The following is a 25,065-nucleotide window of genomic DNA, read 5'->3' as shown; positions in this document are numbered from 1 at the left end:
GTTAAGTGATTGGATTGAGTGAATTTATGGAGGAAATTGGAGGGTCAATCCTGACCCCCCAATTTATGTCCAATCCAGCAGAGCTCGCCCTTCCTCTGTGGATTAGCTTTGGACAATATGGACAAAATCAAATATCTCAATATGTTTGCCCAAATACTTCTATCAATATTGTGATGATATCGTATTGATGTTTTATTATAAAACAATTGCCGATCTACAAGCTCACAAGACATTGTGATGTGAGCTTGTAGATCAGCTACTTTCACTATTTTTATTTTATCATTTTTAAGTATAAAATAGGACTCAGATTCCAATATCACATATCCAAATCCCAGGCGATCAATAGTATATTGATTGATATATTTATTGCCCAGCCCTATTCTGGATCCGCAACGTTCAGCTTTTTGTATCAGTGAAACAATTTTCAATTACATAGGAAAGTGAAAGTCAGAGTTGCTTACAGACATGAGACGTGTTAATATGAAGATGTGAACTTTTACATTAGGATATTCCTGTCCCCACCATAGCTGCTGAAATAATGCCTCCTGAAGTTGTCCATGTACTATCGTTAGAATAGAGATTAGGGCTGTCACAATTATTACATAATCGTCTAATCGTGATTATTTGACATTATCGCAATTATTTTGTCATAATCGGCATAATCGTGAATGTTGAAAAATGACAGAAATAGTGGAAATAGCCAATCTACAAGCTCACAACGCGTCGCGATGTGACGCGTTGTGAGCTTGTAGATCGGCTATTTCCACTATCAAAGTTATTTTTTAAGTAGTACATTGTCAAATATGTCAGTAATTTATTTGTGTATTTAGGTTATGTGTCATATCTGCAATGTACAACTTCAAAGCATAAAAGCCAAACAGAAAAGTAATTATCAACGACAAAAACACAATTAAATCGTTAATCGCCAATTATTTGAGTGACAATTAATCGTCATGTAAAATCTCATATCGTGACAGCCCTAATAGCGAGGCAGATAAAGTGCATATTACAGGTGAATCGTTCACTTGCGGATACAAGCACCAAAATTGGCACACATACTCCTTAGGCATTGCTCTTTTCAGAAAACCATCTGGCCAAAAAAAAAATCAAGATGGCGGCCAATTTTCATGATGGCCGCCATTGAATATACAGTAATCTTGCATTCCGCAATAAAATCCCATAGACTTGTCCTATTTGAATAATTTTGGTGTCAAATCATACATTTATCACTATGTAGAATCCAAATTTGGACCCATGGACTTACTCAATGGCTTCCTTGTACCATATATCAGTCCCGGAATCTTAATATTCTGCTAATAGTGTGGTGCGATGCGTCCAAAAAACAGCTCCCGTAGGATTTTTGTGCTAAAATTGATCTTTTTGCAGATCCTGGTTCTATAGAGTCCAAACTATGAGAAAATGATGGGTGTCAACTTTTCCGGACCCCCACCCCCTTTCTGGGGGTCATCTAGTTTGGGAACTGCATGCCAGAACAGTACGCCAGCCAGTTAATGTCCAATTTTCTTAATATTAGGGTTGTTTTGTAGGTTTTAAAACATTCTGAGTTCATTTATTACACTTTTGAAGCAGCCAGAATAAGCTTTCTGACTTTTGGTTGGGGTCTTTCCTCACCTGGGACCCCCCCAGATGGACCCCTGAGCCTATCTCAGTACTCGCTCTGCTCCTGCTCCAGAACAATGTCATATTAGATCATAATTGAAGCATAAACTTTTTTTCTGAAAACAAAAAAAAAGTAGTAACAAATACCAGGGGTCTTCCACAGGGGCTTCGGGACCCCTGGGGGTCCTCGGAGTTACTACCTAGTGTGATAAGAAGTGTACTTCTAAGGATTTCTTTGCTAAAATGTATTTTTTTACTGCTTTGGCATTTATAGGGACCAAACTGTCAGAAAATGATGGGTGTCAGATTTTCCTGACCCCAGCCCCCTTTCTGGGGGGTCATCTATGTTAGGACCTCGCAGAACAGTATGTCAGCCAGTTAATGTCCAATTCTCATAATATTAGAGTTGTTTTGAAGGTTTTAAAACATTCTAAGTTCATATATTGCACTTTTGAAGCAGCCAGAATAACCTTTATGACTTTTGGTGGGGGTCTCTACTCACCTGGGACCCCCGGAATGACCCCTGAGCCTATCTCAGTACAGTCCTTGCTCTGCTCCTGCTCCAGAACAATTAGATCATACTTGAAGCATACAAGCTTTTGTACCTGTACCTGGGCTCTGTAGCTAATACCAGGGGTCTTCCACAGGGTCCGGGACCCCCAGGTGTCCTCAGCGTTACTACAGGGGGCCATCCAAACGGCTGTTTACCCATATATGGAGACCCCCTGGTACCCATATATGGAGGTCCATGTACTGTATATGGAGATATGCTGTGAGAGCCCAAACATGCTTACTCAGTTATTTGTTATGTGAAAGTACTATGATGTCCATGACAACTGACAACATACCCTTTTATGCCCATACATGGAGATCCCTGTCTGTAGAACCAGTCACACAGATATGGGCTGTCTTGGCCATCTGTCTTGGCCATATATGGATTCTGTTAGTGTGGTATGTGGCCAATGTGTCCTCCATATATGGGCATTCCCATATGAAGTCCTGTTAGATATGGGCTTAATATTGAAGACATCAGGGAACTCCATATATGGACCTTGTCATACATCTTGAATCTATGACCTCAGCATCAAAGGCTGGATTGGGGTATGTCCCTGTGACAAACTATTATCATGTCCACTAGGGGTACTTAATGTACATCAAGCAGCCTCACAGAAACAGGACATAGACTCCTGCCCTATGAGCCTCAGGGCTGGGCAGTGGGTTGCCTTTGGCCAAAGACAGAACTTAAAGTGGATTCTGTGCATGACCTGTGTTGCACTCTTGCAGAAAAGAGCAAAGGGATGCTCTTCTTCCATGCCTTCACTGGCTGCGATGTTGTTTCAGCATTCGACCGATCCAGCACAGCTGAAGGTGTCAATGATGCGAGGTTGGACTTGTTTGCTCGGAAGCAGAGGCCATACGAAGCCATTCCTCCAACGCAAGCAGCACTGAAGCAACATGTGAAGCGCGCTTCCTATCAAGCGGCCTGCATCTGGAGTCAGTCAACAGTATGTCAACCAGAAATGCAGACTCCTGACAACTGGGGCTGGACCAAGAAAGGAGATCTGTGGCAGATTGATTGGACTGAGCTCCCACCCATTGCAGAGAGTTGCCAGCAGCTGACCAAGTGTGGATGCAAGTTGGAATGCTGCAGTCGATGCAAATGCTACCACTTTGGTCTGACCTGCACGGCACTGTGCAGCTGCAGGTGCAAGGTTTAGAAGCGTTGTAGTATAGGCCTACTATACTATTGTACTATACTGCCTAGGCCCTAGAAAAGAAAAAAAAAAAAAGAAAAGACAAAAAAAAAACTACCTCCTGCCTCGACGGGATCATCACCTTATCGTGGTGAGGCAGTTTGCGTGTCTCCATGACCCCCAGAGCTATGTCGGCAGGAGTCTTGTACTCCTGTACTCCTGGCAGGGTTACCCAAGTCGAAAAGGTCGAAGAATAGAGACTAGACAAAGAGTGATCCCACAGCGCTATTATATCTACCATGCATTTTAGCCGCGTCAGCCGCTGTGCATTGAAATCCGCTCTGTTGAGTTACTACATTACTACATTACCCCCCCCACACACACACACATACACACACACACACACACACACACACACACATACACACTATAAACCTCTAACAATACTAAGATATACACTACCACCCATTTTATCCGAGTCAGACATAACACAAACCTCTAATTTAGCAGAATATTAGGATTCCGGGACTGATATATGGTACAAGGAAGCCAGTGAGTAAGTCCATGGGTCCAAATTTGGATTCTACATAGTGAAAAATGTATGATTTGACACCAAGATCATTCAAATAGGACAGGTCTATGGTATTTTATGGCGGCCATCTTGAAAAATGGCCGCCATCTTGAAATTTGATTTGGCCAGATGGTTTTATGAAAAGAGCGATCCCTAAGGAGTATGTGTGCCAATTTTGGTGCTTGTATCCGCAAGTGAACGATTATTTCTGTTATCTGCCCGGCTATAATAGAGATGAGGTTGACACTCTCATACGACAAAGTATAAAATAGGGCACTCATTTATGAAAAACAAAGTGACAAATGTTGTCAATGGAAATCAAGGAAGACTAACTCCTACCCATTCCCTTTTCACACTGCTAGTTCGACTGGCTGACCTCTGACCTTCAGGGCCCTCTCAGCCAGAGAACACTACTGACCCCATTGGAAAACAGAGGGGCCAAATGGCTGCAGTGGAAATCTATAAGCACATCCACATTTTAAAAGGAGTTTTGTCTAATAGAATCAGATGTAAATCCTAGCATGGACACCTGGAAAGATTGGGAAAGAACTGTGCCAATTTGTACCAACAGCTCTCATTTTGTTCAATTGGGCATAAAGGGAAACCTGAACTGGATGACGCATGAAGGCGATGGCCACCTAACACTTAAAACCAGAATCAAATGAAAGACCAACAGCAGTGTGTATAATGGACTCATTTTTTATAAGGCAAAACAACATCATGTTAATTAATAAGCTAGTTATCTGCAAGGAGACCAACTAGAACATGGAACCAAACATTTGCATTGCATTGCAGGACAAACAAATACATTTTAAAACATGTATTTACTTTAAATTAAAAATAAATGATTACCATGCTCCTTCACAGATTGGCTAAAAACACAGGAGCAAAATAACAAACTAGGAGAGGAAAATAAAGAGTAGAGGTGGAGATGATAGATGAGATGAGAAGATAAAAGAAGCGATGGGATGGGAGATGACGAGATAAAGCTGTAATGTTCCAAATCAGTGGTTCTCAAACGTTTTAATTTCAAGGACCCTCATAAGTCAAGAGTGACAGACTTTTAAGGGTCCACTTGGAACTCCCTCAAGGAACCAGGGAGTCTCTGGACCTCACTTTGAGAACCACTGATCTAAATGACATGACGACCTGTCTGGACTGTGATCATTTCAACAGAAACACAAGGAAACACATCAGGTCAGTTATTCCAACTCTCTCCCTCTCACGCACGCACGCACGTCGCACGCACACACACACAAAGGACGACAACTCAAACATATTTCAGTCTCACGAGTGGTAGAACTGAAACAGATCAACCCCAGTCTTCCAAACGGGTACACACACTTACGTCATTCGTCATATGATAACACTTAAAATCAGAGATCACTCCTTCCTCACCTCCAATATCAACTTGGACAGCTCCCAGTGCATTTCTGACCCACAGCTCTTTTTAAGATCGGTGGGTGCCATCAGCTTTGCAATACCAACATCGAGTTCCAAATCCGATACCATCCAAATATCTATTTCGCACTTTGTTTGCATGTCTATATAAACTGGGTGTAGAATTAAAGATGCCTCGCGATGATTGAAGTCGACTGGCTTTAATGAAGTCGACCACAAGGTTTCTAAATCCTTCACCCGGACGTGTCATGTCAGTGGAACACATTGAAGGAGTTCAAGATCTTATAAACTCAGTGCATCTGTTGTATTCATCAAATGAACAATGAATTAATTGATTTAATTAACTATTTGTTAAGCATATCTAGTGATTGATGGTGATTGTGGTTCTGCTGTCCATTTCTCCACTTCAATAGGTACAGTCAAACACATATTTCTTCCACTATTTCTTTTTTACACCCAAATGATCTTGAGAATTATTCTTTACAGTCAAACTGTCAGCCAGATCGGTTTGCCAGCTTTAATGTCTGTCTGCTGAACGCTGACAGATGCACAGTCAAAAGAGGCTCATCCCTTTTTTTGTTAAGTATGTGTCAAGGTCTCACAATAAGACTGCCACCAAAGTGGGACCTGAAAAGTGTTCCAAGGCACTGGTTTGTAAAAAAAAAAAAAAAAAAAAAAAAGTCTCTGGTGAGTGCATTTGTGTACGTACGGTTGCTGCACCCAGTTTCATCCAAGTCAGACACGGAGCTTTAGCTTACGTTCTGGCCATTTTAGCACTGCTGCATGAGTTATGAGAGGTGTAGTATGTGTGTTTATGTATGTGTGTGCGCTCTCACTTTTTGCAGTGTGTTCATTACTTGACACAATGCCACAAACGGGTCAAGGTGTGTACGTCTTCTTGCGTTCTGCTTTAAACACAGCATGTAGCCTGCATGCTTCTTTCAGGCTGCGTGTTGAGTGTTAATGTCCGTCTGCTTTATCCTTCTCTACCTTTCGTGTGAGCATGTCAAAAGTGTGTATCCACATCACTGTTGTTGTCAGACGAGAACCAGGCATCAACAAAAATTAGTAAAGTATTCTTCAAACTGGTTTCAAAAATGTCCTAAAAAGTCATGAAACCTGTGATGTTTCGGGTCTTCCAACACATGAATGGCCTTTTACAACAACCCGTTAGCATACATGGTTTACCCTCAATCAGCAGTGATAGGTTTGTTAATGCCTCAAAAACTCATACCCATCGATCTTTGTGTGTGTCTGTGCGTGTGTAAATGGTAAATTGCGTCTGCCCGTCTTTCCGATCACAGCTTATCCCTGTCCAGTAGCTCCTGCAGTTCGTTCTGGATATCCTCCAGGGGAGGTAGGTCGTCCAGACACAGATCCTCCTGGGCGGGCATCTCCAGCGGCGGTAGCTGAGGGATGGCGATCTCCTTCTTCCCCTTCCCAGTCGTCCCCCACAGCTCCGAACGCTCCACAAAGTCTGGCGCTTCCAGCGCCGCCTCCGAGCGCAGCCGGGAGTTCTCGGAGCGCACCCGCTGGTTCTCGGCTGCCAGCCGCTGGTTCTCGCTCGCCATCTGCTGGTTCTCCTCCATCAGCTTGATCACGAGCTGCCGCAGGCCGTCGATGGTGGTCTCCTGCTCCTCCAGGCGGGTCTTGTCGTCTTTGGCGGTCCTGGGGCCGGGGCTCGGGGCGGGGACGGACGGGGGCCCACCGCCATGCCGAAGCTGCAGCTGGTAGATTAGAGTGTCATACTCACGCTCCCTCGCTCCTGTAGGGGGGGCTACGCCCGGACAGGCCTGGAGATGGAGCTGGGAGGTGCCCTGGGCAGGCAGGGCTGTGTCTGTGGCGGGGGGCCGCGCCATGCCGTGGCGGGTTTTGGTGGCCTCGCGGCGCGTTTCCCTCTTCCAGCGTTCCTGAATCAGACGCTGCTGTTTGACGTGGCTGTCCCTCTGCAATTCCATGGACAGACGGGCCTACGGAACAGCAAAAATGTTCACCCATATAAATCATGCCAACCTTGACGGACATTAGTGGTGCAACAGTTAACTGATATAATTGTTATTTGTATTATTTAAAGTAAAAGAATCAATACACTCCTGTTCATAATTTCATGTTTGTTATATCGTTTTTTGTAATTATGTTAGGCATAGTCCTCTGCGGAGATATGGGGAGACATTTTTTATGTTTATTTTGTCCTGATTTTTTTTATAATAATTTTGGATAAAGAAATGTATGGTCAAAACTATGAATAGGCAATGACATGCATTGATGCCTGTAGTCTTTTATTGATGTACAGTATGTATCAGTAAATCAACCTGGTCTGTTTACCGACAACAGTGACCCACCTGCAAAACAGGAGACGTTCCTGAGGTCGCACACGCACACAAAGGCACACACAAACACAAGTTCTCACCTGCTCACACTGCGTTAACTTCATAGCATCCCTCAGTAGATCTAAAAGTTACAGATACAGGCAGAAAAAGAGAGAGAGGGAGGGATAAAGGCAAAAGAGAGGGGCATTAAGAAAGAGTAGGGTACTGTTATTAACACTTTGACCGCCACGGAGGTCATATGACGTCAGGCTTTTACACCCCCCGCGCTGCCACCGGCGTCATATGACGCCGGAATGTCTTTTTTTTAATTAACACAAGATTAGGAGCATATGTATCACTGACGCTTGGATTCAGCCGTCCTGGGCCCTGGAATGACTAAAATCACCATGGTTACCATTGTGTGGCCAATCAGCTTGTGTTACCTTGTGTTACCATGGTGATTTGGTACATGACCGTCCTCCCCAGGCCTGGGATTGCTGGATGGACGGCAACTTTGGCAAGAAGCTGCAGCAGCCATGTGTTTGGGGGGGGGTTTAGTTTAGTGCTTTACTATACTACTGAGGACTACTTCTACAGCCGTTGTGATCTGAAAAGTTTTACTGGATCGTCATGGTTCATCGACCAGGCCACCAGGGACCACCGAGCCGCGGCGTCGCAGCGAAAAGAAGCAGCAGCCATGTGTTTGGGGGGGGGGGGGGGGTTTAGTTTAGTGCTTTACTATACTACTGAGGACTACTTCTACAGCCCGAGCCGTTACATGTGATCTGAAAAGTTTTACTGGATCGTCATGGTTCATCGACCAGGCCACCAGGGACCACCGAGCCGCGGCGTCGCAGCGAAAAGAACTGCTATATAAAGTAAGTGGTTGTTGCTAGATTGATTGATTGATACATACAGTGGTGTATTGGCGTGTTTGGGGGGTCGCGACGTCGCTCCGAGAGCAAGCATGAGATGAGAGATGATTATGCTCATCTCGGATCACAACAGCAGGGCGTTTAGCTCAGCGGCGTCAGTTCAGAAAAAGCTAAGTTATGGCAACTTGACTGGTGTCTTTCACGCGCGCGAGGCTCGCGTGCAAGACACCAGTCATGTTACATACCTTTACAACAGGCACGATTACAGTACATTTTATTATATTCCCCCTGTAGCCAAGGTATGGCAGCTGCCATAGCTTGCCATACCCAATTGACGCCTCTTTAGCTTAGCTTGGTGAGAAAGGAGGACAGATGCTCCATTTAGTGCAAAACAAACACATCCCAGCAAAACAACCACTATAAGTCACTCGCAAACGTCGCAGTCAGACCTTGTACCAGTTCACTGGTACAAGGTCTACTAAAAGGAGATCATGAGATCCATGAAAAGACTAGGCTTATTTCCATAGTAAACCATTGCAGTATCTCATATAACATTGAATGACAGACGGATAGAACACAGTACTATGCAGTAGATATAGTCAGGAAAAAAGGGGGAAATAAAAAACAGTATAAAAACATACAGTAGGTAAATACAAAGAAGGGATTGATTGATTGATTGATTGATTGATTGAAGACTTTATTAGAAGTTTGCATAGGAAAAGGTACAGTTTCATGACGGTACAGTTCACTGGTACAAGGTCTACTAAAAGGAGAGCCATGAAAATACTAAGCTCATAGTGCCTTGCTGGGCTATGAGCTTGTAGATCGGCTATTAGGCATGTAAATGGCAGATCTACAAGCTCATAGCGCGGTGCCGGGCTATGAGCTTGTAGATCTGCTATTTTGGAAATATATGTACCTGTGTATATAAAATGTATAGCAAATAATTATATATACCTTATGGTAATTATGTTTTTTTTTTTTCATAATTACTCTTACTTGCAGTTGCCTGGTCTGGATTCTAACATGGTGAAGTTTGTCGCAGTTGGCTTGACTTTGTCAATACAAACATTTCCATATGAATGTACATCAATTTTTATTTAATTTTATGTATTATGACTTTGAATTGCTCAGGGTAGTTTGACCGTTTTAGTTTGAAGTGACTAAAATGATGATTGCAATGGAACACATCTACAACTATACTGAAGTGAAACAGCAATGTAAAGTTTTTTTTTGTTATCTTTATCAGAGTTTTTATCTTTATTTTTGAGATGTCTGATGTCTAACTGAAGGCTTGAATAAAAAATCCCAGGTCAAAACACAGTGGATTCTACTCTGTCTCTCCTTCATCCTGGGAAGATGAAAAAAGAGCCTCTGTCAGTCTCCTGGCTTCTTCCACTTTCCTGCCTTATAACTAGACCAGGGTACAACTTTTTTTAACTTTTTTTTTTACATTATTATGGCCTGCACCCTGTTCTTCATTTAGAGGTACTGTGTGTTCTTGTACCATTTACCAATTTGTTTCTAGGGCTTCTGAAAGTTTTTTTCCTTTGACCTCAATTATCTCAGAAAGTAAATTTCTGATGCTCCTTTTTCATCTGTACAGCTTTCGCTCTCCCTCAGGTTTCTCCACAGCAGAACACCACAGCAGGACGAAATTTTTATGGTGAAAGCTAAGGTTCCGACTCTATATTCTCTGAAATTTTTGTCAATTTTCGTACATCCTACCATTTTCAATTTATTCCGTCAAAAATGAATGGCCGTCTATGGTGGCAAGGGTTTTACCCTTAAAACCCTTAACATTGTGGCAGTCAAAGTGTTAAATTAGAACAGCAACAGTCTTTTGCAATAACAACAGTGTTGTGCAACACCTTGCAGGACAGATCATGCCTACAGCATTGCAGACCGAGATCTTGGTTTAGTATTTCACTTGCTTTTCACACTTCTGTGGTCATTGTGATCAAGTATACTCAGGCTTTTGTGTGCACCCCAGACAGTTTTTAAGTTGCTTGATTCAATTTTTGTATTTATTTACTTTGAATTTACATTGAACTTAAACCTCCCTTTTAACCATGTTAACTCATACAGGGCCAGATTTCCAAAATATGAATATGAATGTGCGCTTATAACGCCAGGAAATAGCTATTTTGTATCCCCCCAGACCACCTTAACCAGACCACCTTAACGAATGCACGTTCATCATACCATACCACCAGATGACCACTAGAGACCACCATACACCATACACTGACATGGTCCCATGTTAAGCCTGTTTAAATCCACATAACAGGATGAGACGCTGACTTGGTCCTCATTGACTTAACATGGACGGGCCGCCGGTCACCATTTCAGCTCAATACTGTTCAATTCGTGCTTGATCGTCTCAAACCACCATTGGTATGGGCATCGGGACGTATATAGATGCCACACAGAAAGTTTCAGAATCAAAATCCGACCTAGTGAAGCTACGTGAGGGTCGGATGGTTGCATTGAGGCTAACGCTAGCAGAGGCCTGTTGTCAACAGGAAGCCCTGGTTTAAAGGTGACGTCATAATCGTATCCTTTTTTTTCACGGTTTACGTGTGGACATTAGCTGAGGTAAGCTAACCATTTCGCTCCGTCTATAAACACATATTAAAATCTTAAACAATGCTTTTATATAAAAGTCGCTCCGAGTCGCTCGGCACCAAACGCCATAGTGAACTAGTCGCTCGTAAAGTCGCCCGGCGCTAACTGAGTTAAGCTCATTTAAAACCACCTGGTTCTGGTGAATGGGGCAGTGTTTTTTCAGTTACTTCTTTCATTTAAGAAGATTTATTTTTAATAAAAAATGCAACTGAAAAAACACAGTCACATGCATTAGAAGTCACCAATATTTAGATATTTAGACTCACTTCACCAAGAGTGTTCTTTATCCATCTCCCTGCTGAACAGCTGTCCCGACCAACCTAATGGAGATGCTAGTGCAGTGACAAATCACCCTGTCCAGCCAGTTTCCCACCTGTGAACACGGCCAATTGTGTTTGTTGGCCAAGCCGGTGGCACCGCTGAGAAATCAAATCAGTCAGGCGGTGGGTAGGAACTTATTTTTATATTATTTTTTAAGATATTTGTTCTACCTTTATTTATTGTTGTAGAGCAGGGGTTTTCAAAGTGGGTGACGGGGCACCCTGGGGTGCCGCGACGGCAGTCCAGGGGTGCCGCGAGATAACTTGATAATATTTGGAATTTATTTGGACACTTAGTCAGTTCTAACCAAAATGGCTATTATCTCAACGTTTTCCTCGCAACATAATCACTAAAATATTGTCACTGTCGGGCAGAAATCTTGTATCTCCAAGTTTCAAATGTGTAAAGCGAAGCCCTGCTTCATCATACAAGATTGTCGCACAAAACTAGTGAAAACTGCCGATCTACAAGCACACAACGCCTCGTGCTTGTAGATCTGCTGTTTTCACTAGTTTAGTACATTTTATAGATGATAAATACAAAACCAACAGTTTTGGACATACAAGGTTTCCACCCGACAACGACGATATGCTATAAATATAAGGTGCTGGGAGTGAAAATTATAATGTAGGGGTGCCTCGGATTAAAACAATATTTATGGGGTGCCCTGAGACAAAAAAAGTTTGGGAACCCCTGTTGTATAGATGGACAGGAAACAGGGAGCGAGAGATGGGGAGAGACATGCAGTAAAGATCGTCAGGAACCTGTGAACATCAAACCTGTGATGCACCGTCAGGCTACAGCCTACTTAGGAGCCAGACCTTCAGGCCAGTGGTTCGGACTGGCAGGAGCTTTACCACCTGCACCACCAGGACACCCATAACATCAGCAATGTGTTAAGCTTCTTTGGAGCATAGATTCAAATCTGAGGGAGTACTTTTGCCCTTTGAATCTGAGGGCTGAGGAAGTTCCATATGCCCTAACCTCACCTACCAGGTGTTCGTTCACAACAAGCCGTTTGAAGACCACTGAACAACCACTAGAAGAAGCGGCGTTGCTTTAATTTGGTTCCCCCCGTTTGTTTCCCCAATCCCTATTAAAATGCTCGAGTAGCCTAGTGTAGTCTTGCCAGTCACTAACAGTTGGACTAAAAGATGCATATATCAAAATAAATTTTCAAAAGCAAAACTACTCCGCATCAAGGAGTTTATTAGGTAGGCCCTAAAAGTATGTCCTTGAGCGCAGGGGAATATTTTGGGTTAAAACTGAATCCGGTTTGATCTTTCCGGCAAATTGTAGTCCTTTGAGTACTACAACATGACGTGTTGTGGTTTCCGCTCCAGACCGGTTACAACCCCGAAAAGTGAAGTGATCCCAGACTACATATGCCCTGGTATAATTGACGTCTCATCCTTAGCACTGGCACAGTGCAATGCTTCATGATTTGGCTAATTGACATTTGAGTCAGAAGAAGGTTGGATATCCCATTCACAGCTCCATATAGAACTGGCTACTTATAGCTACTAGGCTGAGTTTCATAGACATAGCAGAAATTAAAAAGCCATAAGCCAACATGTCTTGGAAGCAGACACTGTGCAGTGGTAATGGTAGACCTCTACAATACTAAAGATCCTGAGCTTTAAATATCTGTGGACATACTGTACACACCTTTATGTAACAGTCTGAATTGGTTCCCCTCTATCAATGAAAATTACATTTATTTGTTATTCTTTATACGATATGTACACACACACACACACACACACACACACACACACACACACACACACACACACACACACACACACACACACACACACACACACACACACACACACACAGAGATAGTATATTTAATATTTGGGGTTGACATGCAATACTTCTTGGTATGTTATGTGTCTCTTTGACTTGTTCTCAACTTGCATAGTAGGCTACTGTATATTATTAGGAGAAACTGTGCGTTTATTCTTTGCGTCAGCGAGGAGATCATGTTGGCTCATAATAGGCGCTCTGAACAGGGCCAGATAATAAAAATAACAGGACAGGTCATAATCATCACAGGAGTAGAGTACACAATGGTGGCCTGGTGGTTTAACCAAATTATGCAATAATCCACTTGAGGACTTTCCACAATCGATTATTCCCCAAATTCTGGTTGTCCTGAAAGTACTGGAACTGTTTAGAGTTTAGACCTTATTTATGGGAAATAGAAACACCACGCTCTGCTGACTGTATCATGTCCATAACATCATTTTGACGGTTTTAGGTCTATCACACAAACTGGCCTACATACACAGAGCAGAATATGGTTGGCATTGTCTGTCCCTGTGCAATCTTTACTCTTTAGTTATTGATAGTGAGGTACTATCTGTGGTTTGTGAATGAAGCCGCCGGCACAAACCACAATGTGGTATTAAGTGGCAAAGCCGGACATATTAGCCTGACTAGTGGCTGCTTGTGTGTATGTCCTAGAGTGGACGGTCCACAGCTCCTATTGAAAAATGTCTTTGTAAATGATTACCTTCAGAAAGTGCTTCACACAAGAATAATGATGGTGTAACCTAGAGTTAACGCCAATTTTGCATGCATGGATGTTCAACAACAATCCAACTTTTGCACCCTGTGTGAATTTTGCTGTCACTTTTACTTCCCCAGGGATTGCCCTAGGCCTATACAGTTCAATCTTTCATGGCCAGAAGTGGCTCCATTTCGTGGTGTCATGTACATACTGTATTTGTCGCTGTCAGGCAAAAACCTTGTACATCCAAAACCCATTACTTTTCAGGAACTGTGAAAAATTATGATATGGCTTTCTTTACTTTATTCTTCATTTTGGGGGATAGCCTATAAGCATTTGGCTGAACAAGGACCATTATGTCAGCATTAACTGACCTGCAGCTTTGCCATGGCAGGAGATAGCCTCTTCATACTTTCCCGCTGCCAACAGGCGGTCAGCCATCCTGCACTGCTGGTGAGCCTGGGGAGAGAAAGAACAATAAAGTAAAAAGATAACATTTTGCCTATAATGACATCATGCCCAAAACTTCACTGAAGGCGCCAGGTGAAAGTGGTTAAAGATGGAGTTAACAAATCACTAAAGATTGATGCAAGATCATGCAACATTTATTTCTCAGTGGTAAGTATACAAAAGTATTACTATCTACACTCAAACCTTACCCCACCAAACCCTAAACTATATCATGTTGAGGGAACATATGGCTGACCCTCACATAATGTTACATTGAAAGGAAGAACTGTGGGCTGTCTGTAGTGAATGTTTACTATGCTATTCAGTTTCTGACAGCCTACTTATTACAGCATGAAAACTATTATATATGTCAAACTTTAAGCACAGTGTGCTGCCGAAGAAAAACATGTATTTCTGGGTAGGACAAAACCAAAGGCTACATTATCTAGCTTCAAGATAATACAAATAAAAAAAAAAGGATAAGACAGTGACGTAACATCTAACCGTCGTCTAGCGGAAGTGCTTCAGTCGCACTCGTTGAAGCGAAACTGTAAACGTCGACGTTCAACAAAAATGACGTATTTTCCAACTGGAAAAGGGGCGAGAATGTTTCAGTTTTTGTGGAATGACGTTTGTCGAAAAGGGTCGATACACAAACACGCACATATTGTTCGCAACGTCACTGACGTGTCCTCCTTGGTAAGTTAACTGTAGGCTACAGTAACGTTAGCCTGTTATTGCAACATCAACAGAAACTTACGAGGTTAAGAGGGCTGTCCACGACCTCCATCGAGCCGATTCTCCAGTGATTTGAACTACATTAAAGGTGTCTCTGTTCTCAACGGACTGTCGTCCGCCCCGACCGTTAGATCCTTTGATGAGAGTTATGAATATGGACAGTAATCGACAGGGTAACCAGTCGGCCGTTCCGTTGCAGCACTGTCAAGTGATCGTCATATAAAATGAGGACTTCCTGTTCGTAGACATCAAAATAAAATACCATGCCCCCCGCCCAAGCTACTGTAAAATGAAAACCCCAGTTGCAGAATGAAAGGTAAACTATTTTATGCAATAACGATGTAGCACTCACTGGCAGCCTACCTGTACCATTTAACAGGCCTATAAATCATGTATACGTCTGTCTGCTTGAAATTATTATCATTGTTATTATTTTTTACATCTTGCTCTAGAAAATCCCACGTAAAGTTGAGGTGCCCACAATGTTTTTGTTTTTGTTTAGGTACCCACTGCCCACACTGGACCTGTATCCAATTACACACACCTGCTGCTGTTTTGGCGGGAGAGCAGAGCGAGTTTGGAGGAATGTGTTGATAGTTAGCTGTTATGGCTTATTAACTCGGGGGAATGATGAATCATGGCATGCAGCTCTACTGACCGGTGAGTTAATTATTATTGCTGATGTTTCTTCTAGTTGAATTATGAATATACAAGAACGCCTGCCACAAAAGATCCTCGCCCTGGGTCAAATCCGGTGACCTTGGAATGGTCGTCTGTAATGTGACGTCAGTAAAAGTAAAACTATGTCTAAATCTACCTTTATTGCTTTATCTGTTTTGTAAAGTGATGTTGTTGCAGAGGTTGATGTGGCCTTCCATATTGTTTTTGGCTGATTTTAAATGCATATGTTGCAAATGTGGTGACGTTTGAGTCGGGTAGGTGTAGGTGACTGATGAGGTGTAGGCGACCCGGTGGTGGCCAGATGGCGCACCCAGGGCTGTGAAGTCACATTGGAGAGATGATGTAGGCTTACACGACAGCATTGCGTCAACTGTTCTAGGCGAAGGTGTGTTTGTGTTTTTAGATTAGGTGTTGCATGCGACCGAGACGTATGGAGGGAGAAATAAGACTACAGGTCAACACACTCTGGAAAATGAAATATTTCCTTTGGAGAATATTTTCTAATAGAAACATTGTGTATATTACCACATAGACCACCACCAGTAGTAGTTTATAAATGTGGATGTTATGGAAATTGTATTTTTGTACATTTGGGTCCCTTAGGGTGCGTTCTTGGGATAAATGGCACTGAGCGCACTGGCCATTACAAACTATGTGAGTGCACTCACAGTGCGCATATCTGATCGCATCTTTAATTTCTGTTTTGGCTCTCAAGCTGGAAACATTTGGGAACCCCTGGTTGTAGCATAAGGGTTAGTTAGTTAATTTCAAGTTTTAGGTCACTAACACTTTTGCTTTGTGATCCTGGACACATACAAGCCTTCCTCCACTTCCACTATGGCACACTTTTATTCTCAGCTGAGCAACAGTGCTCTACTGGGAAAGACTAAAGTTCATGTATGTCTATTGTAGCTCTACCTTGCTCTCTACTAAACTAGTCCTTCAGTTAAACAATAGACATGTCACTGATCAAGGTGATCTAACCCTTTCCTCTGATCAAGTCCCATCATGTTTTACCCTTCACACTCTTTGTGGTCCACTGCACAACTGTGCGGCCTCTTTGTTCTCAATCATTATGTTGTGGAAATTGCACATTTCCTCTGTGAGAGAATGAAGAGTAAATACCAATGTACATTTTAGAAGATTTATTCAATACAAAGGATGACAATAATATGACAACAATTCCTATGTAATTTAATAATGAGGAAAATAAGAGTAAAGAATAGAAGGGAGAAAGTAAAAAGAGATGGAAGAAGGAAAGGTGGACAGGGTCCAGTTGTCTCGGAAGGCAACAGGAGTCTGACACCAATCTGGATGTTGGGACAGCTTAAATACAGATTCTGCAAGTATACTGTTAGGATAATTCTGAGGACTGACATTCCTTCTGTCTGACCAGAAGATGTGTTCTCGCAGCACTTGAATATGGCCTGACTATGAAATGTGCTGCTCCATGCTCAGCGACTAAGAGCGGCGACACATTCTGACCAACTATTGCATTAACATGTGTTTCATTTTTATCCACTGAGAATGGAAGGCCCAATGCTATAGTATATGCCGAGGCCATAGTCACTGCCCTAGCCAGAATACTGACGCCTGATACGAGAAACATTCTCCTTGCGTTCATAACACCTTATAACTTGTTGTCTTGCTGTCTGGGTCTGCCCTGTCGCTTGCCTACAGGGGAATAGCTAATGCACTTGACCTTGCTGTATGAGCTTGCTGCTTCATAACTACACAATACTCTGAGGGTGTACTAGAGGGTGTAAGACAAATTATCATACTTGTTTACTTCCTTTGCTGGGACAATATATTCAGACACATAAGCATACAGTAATATATTAATATATAAACCGAAGTAAGATTAATACTAAATACATAATTAATCAATAGCCTGAAAAGGAATATAAATTGTATTTCCATTAAACATTATATTTTCAAAAATAGCACCTCTACAAGCTCACAACACGTCACGCTGAAAGTTTGAAACACATTCTGAGCTTGTAGATTGGTCCATGACATCAACACAGCACAATATTTCTTCTCTAGTATACAACACAATATATTCTTTTCATGTATGTTTCACTGGTTAATATTAAAGTTGTACCATGTAACTTTTTTTATAAAACAAATCTTAAAATTGTCCTAACTGTTAAATCGCTAAAGTTTTAGAACACCCACTCCGTTATTTTCAGCTTCTGAAGCCTTCTCTTTATATGTTTTCTATGATCCTGGCCGTGGACCGGATCTCGCGCCAAAATTGCGTCATCACACTACCGGCCAATCACAGCGAGGGTTATACAACTGCCGGCCAATCACAGCGCATCTTGAAGTGGGGTCGCTATGGCAGCCATATTTGTTGTCGCCCGTTTGTACCATCCCTTCTCTAGGTAATTTCGCCTACCAGGCAGGGTGAAGGAGTCCATATCTCTGGAATTACTGAACGCACAGGAACAAGGGACCCCTCAAAAGATAGATCTCAGCGAGGTGGAGGCAGACGCGGGGGTCTGAAGGTACGAAAAACGGCCGAAAGACGCGGACGCGACCGCGGTTTGCTATAGGGCTAATGACCACTAGTTGGGCATCTTACACAGTATAGCTTTAAATGTATATTAAATATTGTGTTAAATATTGTGTTCCACTGCATATGGCCTACCAGAATAGCAATATGCTACCATAATATTATTATACGCAGGGAAATGTATTATTGGTGAAATGATTATGACTAAATGTAGGCTATTTACATTCCTAATTGATCTTCTGAGTGAAATTCAATCCTTGTCCCATCCATCCATTTTAGATTTAATCACAATCACAACCAAACTAGTTGTACCATTTTGGTAAGAGGATCACCAATACTTACTTCTTGTACGTACTGAATTACGCTTTTACTTTGAATGCTAAATAGATCAACTTCCTGTCCTGAATTGACGCAGCTTAACGCTCCTGCAACAACACGACGTGGTGACGTTGCAATCCCTCTAAACCCACGTCATTTCCGTTGGCCCATGACAGTTGTCATGTGTTTTTTGTTTTCGTTCTTCTGGAGAAGAGACTTGTTACCCTGCTTCGTTCGGACTTTCATCAGCATCTTCACATGAAACTGAAATCTAGGGCTAGGCTACAAGAAAGTACAAGAAATGTTGATACCGTTGGCGTTGCCGATGTGAAGTTAACGACAGCAGCTCGCTGTTTGCACAGAGATAAAGGCTAGCTTAACGCCAGGTTAGCTTCGTGATGTTGTAGATTGTTGTTATAATATGGGACAATTATTTACCATCCCAAGAAAGGAACTAAACACTCTGAAAATTGTATAAGATTGCATAAACGGAACATCACGAAAGAAGAAGTTAGCTAGTACGAACTACGAAGTGGCCAATATTAGTCAGATAGTCTTGTAATGAAAAAGAGAAGTCATACGTGCTTGATCGCTACGACAATGGCCACGGTGTTCCTTGTCATGATGGTTCTGTACGGTACCATCAACTCGCAGCCCTTTGAAGGTTCCAGCGGCTTCAGGCGGGACTATCAGCTCCTTGGAAGACCCCTGTACAAACTGGACATAGCCTGGCCTAAATACCCTGAACTTTTCGGCGGCGATGCGTTTGGCGTGGCCGTGGACCAGTATGCTGGCGTGGTGTATGTAGCCCAGAGAGGTGGCTATAATAATATATTCAAAGTTTTATTGTTTGTATCATGTGTAATATGCTTTTACATTTGAAACACTCAAGTCAGTATGTATAGCCTACTACACCAATCTGCCAGTCTTTATTTCCTTAATTTAGGAAAACATACCACTCCTGCATGTTGTAGGTTTCTATAATTTACAGTTGGTTGGTACTGTACTGTTATGTTATGGTTACAGTACCATCCATACAGTATGTACTTGTATAATGTCCTGAAAAAGATCTTTGATGTTTGATTAGTGTCAGATTCAATGTCACATTTCTACTTGCTTTGAAAAACGTAATTTGATGAGAAAATCAAGACAAACTTGGAATATTAGGAATATTGTAGCCTCAAAATGAATGGAATACACATGTAAAAACATGCAAATAGTCAACATTCTAATGCAGCGCAGCAGCTGTAGCCTGTATTTATATAAATGTTCCCTCTCTGTCTCCAAGGTGAGAATGTGCCCAAGGTGCTGGTGTTCTCCACCGATGGGGATTTCCTGATGGCCTGGAACACAAGCACGTTGGAGATGCCTCACGGCATATTTGTGGCAGATGCTGCCTCATCCAGTCCTACAGTGTGGATCACAGATGTGGGGAATGGACCATATGGACACTGCATCAAACAGTACTCACCATCTGGGACTCTTCTGCAGGTTTGTGATGGCTTTATCTTGGTTTCATTATTTGAACACATAATCCCCTGCAAGAAAAGAAATAGATTGTTTAGGCTTCAATGTAATGGAGGAAAGAAAATGCTTAAGAAAAACACAACTGATATAGGCCATTAACCTTTTTCTCAAACCTGGTATTGGCAATTATGCAGCCAATGTGTCTTGATTTTTAACCACTTTCAAGTAACCTGGGGATTAGCTTATTTCTAGCTGGTAGATCAGCTATTTTCTTAAACATTTTTTTAAATAATTCCGCTCATTTGTATACTATCATTTATTATGTGTTCTCCTCCTGTTGGTGTGACTGAATATTTCCACATGCCGTCTACTCCAGGTGCTAGGTACACCGGGGAAGGCTGGGTCTGGGATGAACCCACTGCAGTTTGACCAGCCTGCTGAGATCTTTGTCCACAGCTCTGGAGAGATGTACATCGTTGACGGGGATGGAGGGATGAATAACCGCCTCATCAAGCTGTCAAGGGATCAGGAAGTGCTTTGGATGCACGGCGAGAAAGGTCAGGGCCTGGCACAGTTCTACATCCCACACAGTGTCACCGTAGACGACTCTCAGAGGGTGTGGGTGGCCGACAGAGGGAACAAGAGGATCCAGGTGTTCAACTCGGTCACCGGGGACTGGCTGGGGACATGGGGGAGCTGCTTCACAGAGGATGCACCATACTCTGTCCGACTAACCCCGGACAAGAAGTACTTTGTCGTCGTTCAGCTGAACACCAATCAGATCACTCTGCTGGATGCACCTCCGGTGGGCATGATTGGTCAGTGCCAGGTGGTGAGCGTGATCCAATTGGCTGATGAAGTAAAACCCCACCTGGTGGATTTGGATCTGAAGACGGGGGCTCTGTATGTGGCGGAGATCGGAGCCCAGCAAGCCCAGAAGTTTACTCCCTTCAGTCTGGGTGGGAGTTTCCTGTAGAAAGTAAAGCTACAAAATTAATTGAGAAAGTATTGACATCGCAATATATTTCTACACTGCAAGAGGTTTAACTTTGTTTTACTCAATTATTTTGGAAGGGAAATGCTTTTAGTTGGCAAGGTGTTCTTGTTCTTTCACAGGTGATTACACTTGGAGTTAGGAAATATTATTGCTTTCATTAAAGACCTGTCTAAGACTTTAAAACCAATATATAACATTATTACTTCAGCCTTTGGCCTCTACCCTACCTTTTTGCCTCTTTAGAGGAGACAAACCTCAGAATTGGTCCTTTGCATATTTCACAGAATAATAATATATATCTAGGCTCTCGCAGTTCTAGAAAGAGGTTAGAGCAACAATTTACAATTTAGGCATTTAGCAGATGCTCTTAATCCAGAGAAATTTAAGATAGCAAGGTAATATCATCAGTACATCAACATCAATACATCAAATGCATACAAATAGTATTAGCAAATAAACGATGCCAATGTGCATGTTGTAGCTTATGGTATAATTTACACCAGCCGTGCTAAAATCTGTACCAAAACCTTTTAATTTTATTGTCTAATCAGGCTTTTGTGATCACCCGGGACAGTTTTTAGATTTGATATTCATTTCATCAGACACGCCCCCTTCCTATACAAACCCATTGTAACTTCAAACTCCATTTTAACCACGATAGATTAATCGAAAACACCTGTCCTTGGTTCTGGTGACTCATACAGCCCTCCTAATACATATGTTTTTTTTCACTTTTGGAAAATGAAAACAATTAAATACAATAAGAAATAAAATAAAATAAAAGAAACAGGTGTTTTCGATGAATCCATCATCATGGTTAAAAGTTTGAAGTTACAATGCGTTTGTATAGGAAGAGGGCGTGTCTGATAAAATGAATATCAAATATCTAAATACTGAATCAAGCAACGTAAAAACTGTCCTGGGTGTTCGCAAAAACCCAATTGGACGATAAGTTAAATATCCCTTTAATGAAAAACATGTCTTTTCCCTAAACAAAAATAAGGAAAAATTGTGGATTGATAATTTTATGCTTATAGCTTGATCAGTGTTAAATATCAAGTTTCTCATTTCTTAAATTAAGCCTTATTTGCTGCTTTTGGTAGATTTTCTCTTAGTAGTAGTGCTTTAGATTTGGCAAAGTGGAGTTAAAAAAATTCTCAAAAATGTCATTATCATTACTCTGCATTCTAGATTGCTGTGCCCTGGAATGGCTGGTGCGTTATTGCCACTGACCACAGTCAGAGAGGCAAAGTAAAGCTTAGTGTATCTTTGTTATAGTAGTAGTTAAGCGTGAGGACTGGAGTATTGTAGTTTAATAGTAGTAGTTTGTTTAGTGTAAGTGTAAAGACTGGGGCATTTTCATCCAACAAATCAATGACTCCTGTCCTAATTCAGGATGTTTTTAGATCCTTGGCCCTAATTTCGTCCATGCCTTACCCCTTATCCCTAAATTCTTTTACTATTTTGAAAAACATTTTATAATATTTTATAATATTTGAAATAGCTGATCTACAAGCTCACAACATGTCGATGTAGTTGGGCTAATTGAAGTATTTTAAAATGTTTTTCAAACTAGTAAAAAAAGGCAAAGAAGTTTAGGGATCCCTTTATCCCTAAACTTAAGGCATGGACTAAAATATAGATCCCTGTCTCCACTGTCCTGCCCTATGCTTCGGTCCCTTCAAAAACAGCAGCTTTATTTAGCCAACAGTGAATTGTAATATATGTGTAGTAATATACACTTTTTTTGTTGTTGATTTTTGTTTTCTATGAAACTGAATTGTTTTAACTCTTTATAAGAGTATTTATTTCTTCATATTTACGCAGCTTTAACATTAAAGCTATACTGTGTAAGATTCTCAACTAGTGGTCAGTAGCCATATAGCAAACCGCGGTCGCGTTCGCGTCTTTCGCCCGTTTTTCGTACCTTCACACCCCCGCGTCTGCCTCCACAACGCCGAGAGCTATCTTTAGAGGGGTCCCTGGTTCCTGTGCGTTCAGGCATTCCGGAGAAACGGACTATTTCACCCTGCCTGGTAGGCGAGAATTACCTTTTGAGTAAAGAGACACACGGGCGACTACAAATATGGCGACCCCACTTCAAGATGCGCTGCATTGGCCGGTAGTGTACCATGTGTGCATGATCGGCGATGTGATTGGGCAACGTATACACAACGTATACAGATGATGCAGATTACGTAATCATGGCGCGAAATTCTCCCCCCCTCACGGCTCATAGAAAACATATAAAGAGAAGGCTTCAGAAGCTGAAAATAACGGAGTGGGTGTTCTAAAACTTTAGCGATTTAACAGTTAGGACAATTTTAAGATTTGTTTTATAAAAAAAGTTACATAGTAAAACTTTAAATCATTATATATGCATTGCCAGCGGAGACATTTGTCCTCTAAATTGTACTTGCAGTCTAATGAAACCATATCTGTAGTATATAGTATGAGCACTGTTGTAGCACAAACTGAGCATTTTGTAGCTTATTGATATATATTGTTCTAGAATGCTTTATTTATTTCATGTAGTGAAAATAATCCTGTGATAGCCTACCAGAAACAGACCCACGATCCATATAGCTTAAGAATTCAGAAAATAATCTTGTAAACCAGCTACTACAGATTGTAAACCAGCTAACACAGCTTGTAAATATTATGATTCACTTGCATGGTCACAACTTTAACCAGTTGTGACAAATTGACCTGCTTAAAATGCTGCAATATGCTTAAATGCCAAACTTATATAAATAATTAAATATATTTTACAAATGTTTTATAGTAAATGCAGTCTGAAGCAGTGGTCACTACAATGTGATGATGGTGATCATGTCAGGATGACTGTCATGGCAAGACTCGATCTGGATTCTGTCAAGTCAATTGTATTTAAATATAGCGTCAAATCACAACAAAATCACTAATATTTGTTTTATTATTTGACTTGGTACAATGTTTGTCCCAACCTGAAAATATATTTTCCGTTAAAGAGATTGGGAGACTCATGTATGTTACTGAACACTCCATAGCAATTATTCAGTCAGGTCAGGGGTTTTCAAAGTGGGTGACGGGGCACCCTGGGGTGTACAAAGTTCGAACCGAAATGGCTATTATCTCAACGTTTTCCTCCCAACATAGTCATTAAAATATCATCACTGTCGGGCAGAACCTTGTATCCCCAAGTTCTAAATGTGTACGTCTTTTCTCTTGCTCTGCTTCATCATACAAGACCGTCGCACAAAACTAGTGAAAACAGCCGATCTACAAGTTTAGTACATTTTATAGATGATAAATACAAAACAAACGGTTTTGGACATACATGGTTTCCACCCGTCAACGACAATATGCTATAAATATAAGGTGCTGGGAGTGAAAATTATAATTTAGGGGTACCTCGGATTTAAAAAATATTTATGGGGTGCCCTGAGACAAAAAAGTTTGGGAACCCCTGCTCTAGGTTGACCTGAGGTCAAACTATACAGTACTTACTCCACTCTCCAATCAATGAATGACAACATTTTGGGAGAATGGCCTCTCCATCATCCATATGTATAACTGTACCTTTATGACCCTGAAACCGGCTTCATCTGAATGTTTGGATAAGTATTTTATGTACATGGTCTTCATGTACTCTATGTGCCTGTACACCTGTATTATGAGTTTGAAGTTGTAAGATACATATTGAATATGATTTGCATATATGGAACATTATATTTAATTCTGTTTTTATAATTTCTTGGCTGGACACCCAAGGATGGATGGTATTTCAAATAAAACCACTCAATAATTGACCTTTGACCTATTGTACTGGGCTTTGAACAGCTTCTGTAGATAGAACCTCATAAGATATTGTAGACTGAGGTATTGAGAAAAGTGATGTTTTTACATTTTAATAATGATGGGTGATTCAGATTATTTGTTGCTTACTGTAAACAAATTGAATTCCCATTTAGCTATTG

The 25,065-nt window shown here is 41.6% G+C and overlaps 2 protein-coding genes across 2 annotated transcripts; one reads left to right on the top strand and one right to left on the bottom strand.

Annotated features, from left to right (window-relative positions):
* Window positions 1-4,681: 4,681 nt before the first annotated feature.
* nrbf2b (nuclear receptor binding factor 2b) lies at window positions 4,682-15,303 on the bottom strand. Its single transcript, XM_080747913.1, has 4 exons — window positions 15,148-15,303; window positions 14,312-14,396; window positions 7,697-7,737; window positions 4,682-7,256 (listed from the first exon to the last, which is right to left on the bottom strand). The coding sequence occupies exons 1-4, from the start codon at window positions 15,175-15,177 to the stop codon at window positions 6,585-6,587; spliced, it is 828 nt and encodes a 275-aa protein (XP_080604039.1). The 5' UTR covers window positions 15,178-15,303; the 3' UTR covers window positions 4,682-6,584.
* A 3,554-nt stretch (window positions 15,304-18,857) lies between these two features.
* On the top strand, window positions 18,858-23,198 carry LOC308303526 (NHL repeat-containing protein 3-like). Its single transcript, XM_080747912.1, has 3 exons — window positions 18,858-19,459; window positions 19,931-20,133; window positions 20,486-23,198. The coding sequence occupies exons 1-3, from the start codon at window positions 19,204-19,206 to the stop codon at window positions 21,083-21,085; spliced, it is 1,059 nt and encodes a 352-aa protein (XP_080604038.1). The 5' UTR covers window positions 18,858-19,203; the 3' UTR covers window positions 21,086-23,198.
* The last annotated feature ends 1,867 nt before the right edge of the window (window positions 23,199-25,065 follow it).

Source organism: Nannobrachium achirus (genome assembly GCF_963921795.1).
Source record: "Nannobrachium achirus genome assembly, chromosome: 18".
NCBI classification, from domain to species: Eukaryota; Metazoa; Chordata; class Actinopteri; order Myctophiformes; family Myctophidae; genus Nannobrachium; species Nannobrachium achirus.
The sequence above is the reverse complement of the archived record's forward strand: the minus strand, read 5'-3'. Positions and strand labels throughout refer to the sequence as shown.